Genomic DNA, 12,185 nt, shown 5'->3' with positions numbered 1-12,185 from the left:
ACTGGAGAACCACCTGGAAGACACAAAAGTATCCCCTACTCCTGCTCCAAAATACATTCCAAACAGACGAAAGTTTTAAATATAACAGACTAGACCATAAACCTACTGGAAATAAAGTCAAAAGGCAAGGGACAAACAGGGCTACAATACCTGTGAAAAGGACTAATTTTCTTCATATTAAGAACTCCAACAAATCAATAAAGTAACAATGCAATAGAAAGTGGGCAAGACATAAACTTGGCTCATGGTAAACATTTTTTTTTTTTGTAGGCAGAGTCTCACTCTCACCCAGGCTGGAATGCAGTGGCACCATCTCAGCTCACTGTAACCTCTGCCTCCCGGGTTCAAACAATTCTGCCTCAGCCCCCTGAGTAGCTAGGACTACAGGTGCATGACACCACACCGGGCTAATTTTTGTATTTGTAGTAGAGACGGGGTTTCGCCATGTTGGCCAGGCTGGTCTTGAACTCCTGGTCTCAAGTGATCCACCCGTCTCCGCCTCCCAAAGTGCAGGGATTATAGGCATGAGCCACCACACCCAGCCGACAGTAAACTTTTTGAACATGAAGACATTTGTCAACCAAAGGAAACACACAGTAAAACTGTGAGAATCTATTTCTCACCTATCAGATTGGCAAAGACAAGAGTTCCCCAGCTCGCGGAGTGAGCAGGTGTGCTCACGCACTGGGCGGGAAAGTAAATTAGAGGAACAGTCTCTTTGGAGGGAACTTGACAATATCAATAATCCACATTATCTTTGACCCAGCAGTTCTAAGAATTTCTCTGATGATAGTCTTCTAAGATTATTCGTTGTGGCATCATTTGTAAACAATCTCTTGTATACAAGCAGGTACTGATGAAATTGTCAATGGAACGGAATATACAGTGGTTAAGGAATGAAGCAGATTCGTCAGTACTGATAAGGAACAAGCTCCAAGCTAGATTCAATGAGGATAGCAAAGCAAGGGGCACTGTGTAGCATGCTACTATGTGTGTAAAAAGCAAAATCAACCCCCAACAAACTGTGAGTGTACATACATACTTGCATATGCATGGCGTATTTCTGGAAGAGCTTGTAAGAAATGGGTGACAGAGGTTGCCTCTAGGTGGAAGAAGCAGAGGCCTGAGCCGAGAGTGGGGACTGGCTCCACACTGCACTTTTGACATTGGTATGTATTACTGACTTTACGAGGATTGTAAAGTAGGCTTCCCACGTGAAGACATAAACTCAGAGATGAACTCAAGTCACGCAGATAGTGAGGCAGCATTCAAGCCAGGTCAGATGACCCCAGCATTCATTTGGTGTTTCCCTACCCTGGGACCGTGCTGTTAAGCAGCGGGAGGGTGGCTTGGGCAGTGGACTGGCTCAGGGGGACATGGTAGCGTTGCTCACGACCTAGTCCTCACCTTTGCAGGGTCCAGGAGGGCTGGCTCCTGCCAACCCAGCTCATGAGGCCGATGAAGGCAGCAGACCCAACAGAAGCCAAGGATGGGAACATTCCTGGCACATCAGCAGGTGATCAGCCCCTCCCTCCCCGACAGGATCAGGGCCAGGCACTGCCCCTCACAGACAGCCTGCAGCAACCAAGGGCAGGCCAGAAGCCAGTGGGCAGAGCAAGCCATGTGTGCCCCCTGCAGCCCTCTCGAGCCCTGGCTGATGCCAACTTTGCACTTCCTTGTGGGTGGGGCCTGCCCCTACCTGGGCCTCACTAGGCTTGTCTTGTGAAGTCATGTGCTCGTCACACCCCAGCAGTGACCTCTTCGACTGGGACCACACATCTCTTTGCAGGTTCCCTCCTTACTAGATTTTCCTAAGTGACTGGAAGTGGCTGGCTAGCCCCCTCCACTTTAGGGGGTTTTCTGGCTGTCACCCTGTGTACCCTCTTTGACATGGGCCCTCCCGCATGCTGGATCTGGGGATTAGCTTTGCACCATCTCTGGGCCCGGCTGGAAAACCGCCCCTGAAGGCAAGAGTCAACCCGTTTCAAATCGGGCCCTGTCCCCACCAGGGAGTCCCGAGAAGCCTCAGTGTCTGGGGGTGAGGGGGGCGAGTGGGGGGCTCTGCCCTCTCTTGCCTCGCCCAATCTCACCCATCGGGTTTCAAGGTAGGACGTCACGTGAAGCAAAGGTTTTGCTGAGTTCTCCCAGTTCTTGTTTTTTACAGATGGGATGAAGCCCAGAGAGGCCAAGTGACTCGTCCAAGGCAAGTCCGTGAGTTAGAAGGAGGGCCTGGGAGTCCTCAGGGCCCTGCCTCACCAGCCAGGTGCTGCTCCTGGGCTCTTGCTGAACAATGACCATGACTAGAATGAGGCATCCTTCTCTCACCAAGGGCAACGTGCTCCCGGCCCCTGCTCTCTGCCAATCCTATTCCCTGCCAGCGTGGCAGAGGCAGCCCCGAGCACCCATGGCTCCGGAATATCACAGAGGGTGGCACCTGGCCCTGCACTCCTGCTGTGGCTTCGGCCTCGGCTGGAGCTGGACAGACGCAGCCGGACCCAGGCCCCACACCTCACTAGGCACTAGCCAGACCCAGGCCCTACGCCTCACTAGGCACAGGGGTCCCCACGGCCACCTCTTCCTGAGTGGGGGTTGAGCTGGTGCTCCCCCTGGCAGGGCTGCTACAAGGGAGGATTGGTGAAGGCCCGAATGCAGGGCACAGAGTGGAAGCACCTGCGGAATTCTTGCTGCTGTTGGGAGTTAGGAGAATTTTATCCACATGCAGCACTGACTCCAGGCTGGAGAGGGCTGTGACCAGGCGTGCTCTGCCGCTGGCCAGGGGTTACCTAGGTGCAGCTCAGTCAGGTGACTTGTGGAGCTCAGGCCCATGGGCTTGTGAGCTGGGGAGCGGGGGTCTCCAGGCCGGATCAGCTCAGGGGCGGCTCTGCAGGGGAGGAGACCTGGTGCCCTGCTGGGCGAGGGTCAGTCGGCCTGGGTGGCTCTGCCAGGAGGGTCATGCACCTGGCCTTGGGGGTGCCTGTCAGGAGGCCTGGCCCTTCCAGCTTCTCACCTGCCCCAGGGCTGTGCAGGCCCCACTCCCTGGCTTCTCAAGGAGGGTTGCCAGATTTAGCACAAATATAAGATACTGCATGGGACATATGTCAGCTGCAAAATTGCTTCTTGTTGATGTGAAATTCAAGTGTAACTGGGTGCCCTATATTGTATCTGGCATTCCTATCTGGCAATAAGGCCTCTGGTCCCGGGTACCAGGAGCCTGGCCTCAGCTTTTGTGTGCCATTTGGCCCACCACAAGTCTGGGGCTCCTCTGGGCCTCAGCATCCTCTTCCGTCATCAAATGCCACCCAGGACAGAAAGCTTTTCTCGAAAGCAGGCCCACCTAGGACAGGGCAGGCACACCCAAGCCCTGGATTGCCCTCCCAGCTATGGACACCAGGGGGCAGCAGCACCCCGCGGTGGCAGCGCAGTCGGGGCCAGGAAAAGGTGGTCAAATCATTCGACCACTGGGCAAACACTGACAGCTCCACTGTCACAGGGGGCCCTTGACAGACACAGGGCTGTGAGACTGGAGCGTGGCCTCAATCCAGAGCTCCTGACTCAAGTCACACCAGGGTCCTGGGGGCTTTGAGGAAGGGGCACCAGGCAGCCCAGTCCCCGACCAGACCACTCCCCTGACCCCCAAAACACTTTCTGAGGCCCCCCAAGTGAAGCCCCCAGCCCAGCCCCTGCACCCCTGCCCCAGGTTGTAGAACCAGCCCTGTGTACAGCTGGTGGGGCCCTGCAGCCTTGGTCCTGGCTGTAACCCCGCCCATCCCCGCAGTGGCCCCAATCCCCTCTGAGGTGTTCCCAATCCTCCCCTGTGCCCACCAGCGACTGGTGACCCCACCTGGCCTCCCCTGACCACCCCCCATGATAGGCTGAGTGGGCGGAGCGCAGATCTCTCCCCACCACCCCTCCTGTGGGGCTGGTGCCTGGCACCTGTCCCTGAGCCAGAGGCAGAGCCCACCTGAGGCTGCCTGTGCCGCCCTCCCCATCCCCTACACACCACCACACATGCAAACACACCACACACATCCACAGCACACAGTAAGACCACATGCCCCAGCCTCACACACACCCCACAAGACACCCCCGCACACATGGCTCCATGCTCTGCCATCCCTGCCGGGGTGCCTGACCCTAACCCTGGGGCCCCCACCTCTGGAGGCCCCGAGGAACCTGGGGGTCAGGTCCTGCCCCGAGGACCCTTGCCATTCCCCCCAAGGCCCTGCAGCCCCTCCCTCTGCCCCTGGTTCCCTGACCACATGGTTTATAGGTGAAGACACAGCGCTTGTCCAGTGCCAGGCGGCTCATTCAAGGTGGAGCTGGGACTTGGCCTGGGTCTCACTGTGTGTCCACGGCACACGCTTGTGTGGTTCCAGCTGCATGAAGATGGGGCAGAGCCACCTGCTGACCCTCCCTTCATTCATTCATCCCTACTCATTCCTGAGCAGCCTTGCAGGGCTTCAGGGTGGAGACGACCAGAGTAATTTGATGAGGTCACCGAAGGCGACCTCTGGAGGAGGGGACATGGAGGCCTGGTGCAGGGAAGCTCAGCGCGGAGGGAGGCCACTATGGGCCCAGGTGGGCCAGGAAGGGGAGCAGGGTGCCCAGAGCCCGGGCCCAGCCTCTCAGGCCACGGAGCCAGGCGCCCCACCTGACCGTCCTGGAATGAGCTGCCAGGGCTGCCACTCAACAGCCTCATGTGGCACCCCAGAAGCCACCCACCTGTGGACCCGGATCCACCACAGCACACGCAATGCCACACACACACACACACACACACACAGCACAGTACACACCACCACACACATCCACAGCACATGCAATGCCACACAAACACACAGAGCACACACCACCACACACATCCACAGCATACACAGTTACACCATGACACACACAAACACACCATACACATCCACATCACACACAGTTACACAGTGCCCCACACACCATGACACACACAGACACACCACATGCATCCACATCACACACATGCACACACAGTTACACCATGCCCCACACACCACCACACATGCAAACACACCACACACATTCACATCACACAAAGTCACACCATGCCCCACACACCACCACACACACACAAACACACCACACACATCCACAGCACACACACACAGTCACACCATGCCCCACACACCACCACACACACAAACATACCACACACATACACATCACACACAGTCACACCATCCCCACACACCACCACACACGCAAACATACCACACACATACACATCGCACACACACAGTCACACCATCCCCCACACACCACCACACATGCAAACACACCACACACATACACATCGCACACACACAGTCACACCATGCCCACACACCACCACACATGCAAACACAACACACACATCCACATCACACACAAAAAGTCCCATCATCCCCACACACCATCCCCACACACCACACACATCCATAGCGCACACTAAGACCACATGCCCCAGCCACACACCCAAGACACACACAGACGCACACACACCTAGTGGATGAGCCCGTTCACACCCCGAGGGCCTGGCCGCCGCTGGAAGAGGCGGTGGGCAGGTGGCTCCAGGGCGGGCCAGGGTCTGCCTTCCTATGAACTGCAGGAGGCAGGTGGCCCCTTCAGGTCGGGGCCCCACAGTGCAGTCCCACAGGCGTCTGGGAAGAGCCGGAGGAGCAGAGCCGGAGGAGCTGAGGCGGCAGGGAGCCCCACTCTGCCCTCCAGGGGCTGCCACCCTACCCCCGCTGGCCTCAGCCACCCATCCTCCCGAGCTCCCTCCCACCCTCGCCAGCCTCCTACCCCAGCCAGGCTGTACCCGCCCCCGCAGCTCCTGCGCCCGGGCAGTGCCCTGCTGTGCCATGCCCCACGCTGGCCCTGGGGAGGTGTTTGCTGGATAGACAGCTGCTCCCCGGGTCCCAGGCCCACAGGGCTCCTTCGCCACCGTGTCTCCAGCATCACCCCGTCTCCTCTGAGACCTCTTCCCAGGCCACAGTAAGGGAGCCCCAAGCCAAGGAGAGGGCGTGCCCAGCTTAAAGGAAACTGACCTTGGCCCCAGGCCCGGCCCTGCCCTGCCCTGCCCTTCCCCGCCCCTCCCTGGGCCAGGATACATCGCTGCCGACCCGGAGCCGGAGCCCAGGACCAGCGGGCACCAGGCCACTGCGCCGCCGTGGCGGAGTCAGAGCGGCAGAGTGGGTGGCTGGTGACAGGTGGGACTAGCACGGGACCACTTGCCTCTCGAGCCGAGCCCCGCCCCTGCCCCACGGCTCCATTTTCCTCTTGTTCCTTTCAGGGCTGCCAGGCCGCCCCAAGCCGGAGTCTGTTCCCCCACGGCCGAGGCTCCCGCTGGCTAGCAGCTCCCCGGGCGTGTGGGCTTGATTCATAGCTGCGCGCAGCCCAGGGCAAGGTGGCTAGGGGAAGTTCACGTCACGGATGAACCCAAGGCCGAACTCCTGTTTTCCTAAATACCTTTTCCTGAGCCCACGATGTCCCTCTCAGAAGCCTGAAGGTCCTGTGGGTTCTGTCTCCTCTTGGGGGGCTGTAATCCTAACTGGACCCCCGTTTTGGGTCCCTGCTCAGGCGCACCCCTGATCTCCAGAGGCAGATAGAAGATCTAATCACGTACCTGCCTAAGCACGGCAGGGAGGGGAGGGTTCCATTCGGAGTCCAGTGCCCCGCCCTGAGAAACGGGCGGCTCAGGAGGGCGCCCCTCAGGCAGCGATGGGGAGGCGCGCCCCCTTCTCCACTAGGGCGTGACCTGGCACGGGGTGGGGAGGGAGTCAGGCCTGGGTGCCACAAATGCAGTGAGTTTAAGTCTTGTTCAGGGACCCAGGGAGAAACTCCTTCATTTCCCTAGACACCAGGGGCCCTGAAGGAGGCCGCAGAGGGCTGGCAAGGAAACACGGACCCGGCTCCAGCCCAACTACTGGAAGACCTTTCTGTAATCGGGAGAAGATGCACCTCGGACTTGGGAGATGATCCTTCTTTCAGTTCCTGATTCTGCCACTTCTTGCTAAGGATTTCAAGCTAGTTACTTAGCTTCTCTTAAACCAGCATTATCGATCTGTATAATGTGGTAGTGATACCACATTGCAGGGTTGATGGGAGATTTAAATTAGACATTTAAAGTTTTAAACAGTGTCTGTCCGAGGAAACCCTTGATGAATGGGAGCTAATGTTTTGCTAGCTCAATGCTGATTCCCACGCGGGAGGCCAGTCTACCCAAGCAGAAAGTGCCTGGGGCTGTATTAATTAAGGCCTAAGGTCCAGAGTAAGGGAGGTGACAGTCTTGCCCTACTAGGGGTTAATCGTGGCCCGACTAGATGAACTGTCTTGGGACTAACACCCCGTACTGCCACCCTCCCCTCCACACTCCAGGGCTTCGTTCCTTCGAGTCTAAACATTTTCCTGTCTCAGGAGTTGTCCCCATTACCCTGTGTTTTCTCAGTGAGCACTGGACACCATGCAGTGAGTGTCAGGACAGCTGGTGGATGGGACCATGGAGCCACCAGAGCCATTTTCCAGAGTTTCTGTTGAGTCCACACACATAAGCCTTGCTTAGGCAGGTACCTGATTAGATCTTCTATCTGTCTGTCGGATAAGGGACACTTGTATGCAACTCCCAAGGAACTTTAACAACTTGGAGTGCCCGTGCAGGATGGCAAAGGGTCTGGGATCCCCTGGGGCAAGGAGAAGGCAGGACAAGAGAAAAGCTTGCAGAAGGATGGGGTTGGAGGAGGAGGAAGCAGGCCCAGGGCCGGTATTGCAAATTACCAGGGAGGGACAGGTGGAGACACTTTCTTTCTTTTTTTCTTTTTTTTGAGACAGAGTCTCACTCCGTCACCCAGGCTACAGTGCAGTGGCGCCATCTTGGCTCACTGCAACCTCCAACTTCTGGGTTTACGCCATTCTCCTGCCTCAGCCTCCCGAGTAGCTGGGACTACAGGCACCCACCACCACACTCGGCTAATTTTTTATATTTTTAGTAGCGACGGGGTTTCACCGTGTTAGCCAGATGGTCTTGATCTCCTGACCTCATGATCCGCCCGCTTCGGCCTCCCAAAGTGCTGGGATTACAGGCGTGAGCCACCGTGCCTGGCCGAGACACTTTCTAACAACCCACCCTGAAAGATCCTGATCCTGGACAAAGGAAGAGACTGAGGAGGCCTCCTGCTGGGGGGGTGGCATGGACGACAGTTCTGGGTTCACTTCTGGGTTCTTTCCCCCTCTGATAGGCTGGGCTTCTTGGCACAGGGACACCATCTTTGGGGTTCAATTCCCTGCCTTCCCAGAGAGCACTGGACTCCCGGACAAATCATACTGGCTTCTGTGAGCTCCTTGTAGGGCAGGGTCCACTAGGACCCCCATATCTACCTCCCCCACATCTGAGCAGAGGTGGTTATAATGGTTAATTTTATGTGTCAACGTGACTGGGCCATGGGGTACCCAGACATTTGGGCAAACCGATTATTCTGGGTGTGCCTGTGAGGGTGCTTTTGGATGAATTTGACATTGGAACTGGTGACCAATGGGGGAACCAGGGGGGGTAAAGCAGATCGCCCTCCCCAGTGTGGGGGGCCTCATCCACTCAGCTGAAGGCCTGAATAGGACAAAAGCCTGAGAATTTGTTCTTTGCTTCACAGTCTTGAGCTGGGACATTGGCCTCCTCCTCCCTTAAGATTCAGAGTGGAACTATACCATTAGCTCTCCTGGGTCCCCAGCTTGCTGACCTCTGTCTATGGGGGACAGGGCTGCTTGTCTCCTTGGGACCTCTCAGCCTCCATAATCACGTATAAGCCAATTCCTTATGATAAATACATCTATCTAACCACCCATTCACCCACCCATTCACCCATCCATCCATCCATCCACCCACCCGCCCACCCAACCATTCACCCACCCATCCATCCATCCATCCCACCCACCCACTCACCCACCCATCCATTCACCCACCCATCCACCCATCCATCCATCCACCCGTTCACCAACCCATCCACCAGCCATCCATCCACCCATCCATGCATCCACCCATCTATGCATCCACCCACCCATCCATTCACCCACCCATCCATTCACCAACCCATCCACCAGCCGTCCATCCACCCATTCATGCATCCACCCATCTATGCATCCACCCACCCATCCATTCACCAACCCATCTACCAGCCATCCATCCACCCACCCATTCACCCATCCATCCATCCATCCACCCACCCATCCATTCACCAACCCATCCACCAGCCATCCATCCACCCATCCATGCATCCACCCATCTATGCATCCACCCACCCATCCATTCACCAACCTATCCACCAGCCATCCATCCACCCATCCATGCATCCACCCATCTATGCATCCACCCACCCATCCATTCACCCACCCATCCCCTCACTCACTCATTCATCCATCCATCCACCCACCCACCCACCCACCCATCCATCCATCCATCCATCCATCCATCCATCCATCCGCCCACCCACCCATCCCTCTACCCACCCCTCCCATCCATGCATGTCTCCTATCAGTTCTGTTCCTGGAGAACCCTGACTAATGTAGTGGTCACTCCCATCTGTGTCCGTTGGACTCTGTCCCCATCATAAGTGAGCCCTCCCCACAACAAGCGCTCTTGATTTAACCTTTGCCAGTCCCAGTTAAATGTTTATATAATTCAAGCCCTTCACTGGCTATTCTTCCAGGTGAGACAGTGTTGCCAAAGGTACCATCTTGCCTCTTCGTAGCAAGCTAGATCTGCCCAGGGCACCTGGCCTGCACCCCACCTTGTTCCCCCATCAAGGCTTGGTGGCTCTGGGTGCGTGGGGAGTTTTACTATGAAATAGCTCTAGCAGTGCCATTGACTCAGAAGGCACTTGGCAAACAGACTCATCGTTTCTATTAAAAGAGACATGGAGTCTTAAATATTAAAATGACTAAAATCAACAAAATAGCTGCTGTTGCTGAAGGCCTGCTGGGAGGCAGGCTCCAAGCCATGTGCTTTGCACATGTGACCTTGAGTCACCCAGCTCCCCCCATCCCCTACAGTGAAGACACTGAGGCACAGAGGAGCCGACAGCAGCAGGCAGGTGGGCAGATGCCGTAGTGCCCGTCCTGGTAATAGAACCTCCATTCCACTCACCCCTTCCCAACCCTATGCCCTCTGGGGGAGGTGGATGCCTCCTTGGCCAAGGGCCATCTTGACCAGCCTAAGCCAGCCGTGGCCATCACATGGTCATCTTGTGAACACAGGCCATGGTTTCAGCCATGAGATGTGGGGCTGGTGGGGACGGGATGGTGGGCGGATTCTGGAGGGTTTTCCTGTCCCTCAGTGGGAGGATAGAGGCTTCTCTCCCTGCCTCTTGATGCTCCCATGTCAGCTGTACTGCCCAGAACCACAACAGCAGTTGTGGGCACCCCAGGGAGACAAGTCTGAGGTGAAAAGCTGACTGTGATTAGGAGGCGCAGTGCTGTTCACCCGAGGTCCCAGCTACTCAGGAGGCTGATGCGAAAGGATTGCTGGAGCCCAGGAGGTCGAGGCTAGCCTGGGCAACATAGAGAGACACTCCTAAAAAACAAACAACCAAAATAACAACAAAAAAAACCAAGCTGATGCCTGGGGATCCCCAGCAATGCTGCCTTTGGATCCCTTGGCAGGCGAGACCAACCCCCACTTCATCAGCTGGGCCTTCTGCTGCTGGGACCAGAAGCACTGACAGCAGAGGCGAAGGCTGAATGGAGAACCAGGCCTGCCACCTCTGGGGCCAGCCTGACCGCACCCTTGGCCATGCCCATCCTCTCTTGGAATGTGGCTTTCCTACGACCTGAAACCGTGGAAGGAGAAGGAGAGGGAAGGGCTGGGGGGAGGCAGAAGCCTGACAGTCAGATATGCCAAGAACAGTCATCGTTTATTTCCACGAGTATTTCTTGGCATTAGGCAGATATTGAAGAACAGGCTGTGCAAGATTTATAAACGCAGGGACAGCTGGAGGGACACATGAGGGGCCGGGTTTACCAACAGCGGCGGCACGCAGCAGACCCACCTCGGCTGGAGCGTGCAGGGGCCACAGCCTGAGGAATGGGGGCTCCCGCGGGCAGACACAAAACCCAGAAAATGCCATTTATTTTATCATTTTAATATCGGAAATGCCAGACCAATCAACAGGGAGGACAGACCAGACACAAACGCCTGTGCTCACGACACGGACAGGAGGATCATCACGGCTCAGGGCACACATGCATTTCCTTAGAAACAGGCAGACAAAGAGCATAAATACCACACAACAGCCAGGCTCAGGGGGCCGCGGGCCACAGGGGGCTGCGCTTCAAAGGCAGTCAGAGGCATTAAATACGGGACCTACACAATACACTCCACTTCACCATACATAATTTATATATTAAAAGAAAGGGGACCACAGTATCTATACGTGCAAGCGGCTGTGGTGGAGAAAATGAATGGGGGGGCAGCCATGCACGGGAGGGGCTCCCTGTCTACCCTCCCGACGCCTCGTCCCCACCCTTCCCACAGAGTCACTTGGGATCACAAAATGCATGGGCCGGCCGGGGCGCAGCCTCGGGAAGTCCTGCCGGGTCTCCTCGGTGTGGACCTCTGAGCTCCCCGTGAGCCGGGAGGTGCCTGGAACCAAGAACACTTGAACCCTGCATGTCACCACATCCCTGGGAGTTGCCCTGGAAGGGACCGGGCCGGGCGTGAGGGGAGGAATGTCGCATTGGTCAGGTGGAGGAGGGAGGCCCAGCCGCGGGGCCGGGCAGGTGCGATGCATGCCCCAGGCCCGGGGCCGGGGAGAGCAGGAATGATTGCGGGGCATCCACTCTTGCAAGCAAAGCTTAAACGGCACAACAAGCCTGTGTTTCTCTGCAACTGTCCAGGGGCCGCTCGCTCAGAACTGACTGGCACTGCTGGGGTCGCACTGCAGCAGGCGGACGATGGAGGGGTCGCTCTTGGCACCTTTGATGAATTCTTCCAAGGACAGTTTGCCTGCAGGGGACCAGAGACAATGGGATTAGCCAGTGCTCACTGTTCTTTATGCTTCCAGAGAGGATGGGGACAGCTCTCCGGTCAGGGATGCTCCCTTGGTGAAAGTCCTGAGCCTTCTTGAAGCTGGACGGTGTCTAGTCTCCATTCACTTTACAGGCATTTCTGAAAAAAATCCCTTTTCCTTTCCCTG

The 12,185-nt window shown here is 56.7% G+C and overlaps 1 protein-coding gene across 4 annotated transcripts in view; it reads right to left on the bottom strand.

Moving 5' to 3' along the window:
* Nucleotides 1-11,116: 11,116 nt before the first annotated feature.
* The window catches only part of HPCAL1 (hippocalcin like 1), a 132,935-nt gene continuing 131,866 nt past the window's right edge, over nt 11,117-12,185 (bottom strand). For all 4 annotated transcript variants that reach the window (XM_032172199.2, XM_058426770.1, XM_058426771.1 and 1 more), the window contains exon 5: nt 11,117-11,995. In XM_032172199.2, coding sequence (XP_032028090.1) covers nt 11,898-11,995 — 98 coding nt within the window. In that variant the 3' untranslated portion in view covers nt 11,117-11,897. The remainder of the gene's footprint in view (nt 11,996-12,185) is intronic.

The sequence above is a fragment of the Hylobates moloch genome, unplaced genomic scaffold, assembly GCF_009828535.3.
Source record: "Hylobates moloch isolate HMO894 unplaced genomic scaffold, HMol_V3 SCAFFOLD_13, whole genome shotgun sequence".
Taxonomy (NCBI): Eukaryota; Metazoa; Chordata; class Mammalia; order Primates; family Hylobatidae; genus Hylobates; species Hylobates moloch.
Note: the sequence above shows the minus strand (reverse complement) of the source record. Positions and strands in the feature narration are given on the sequence as shown.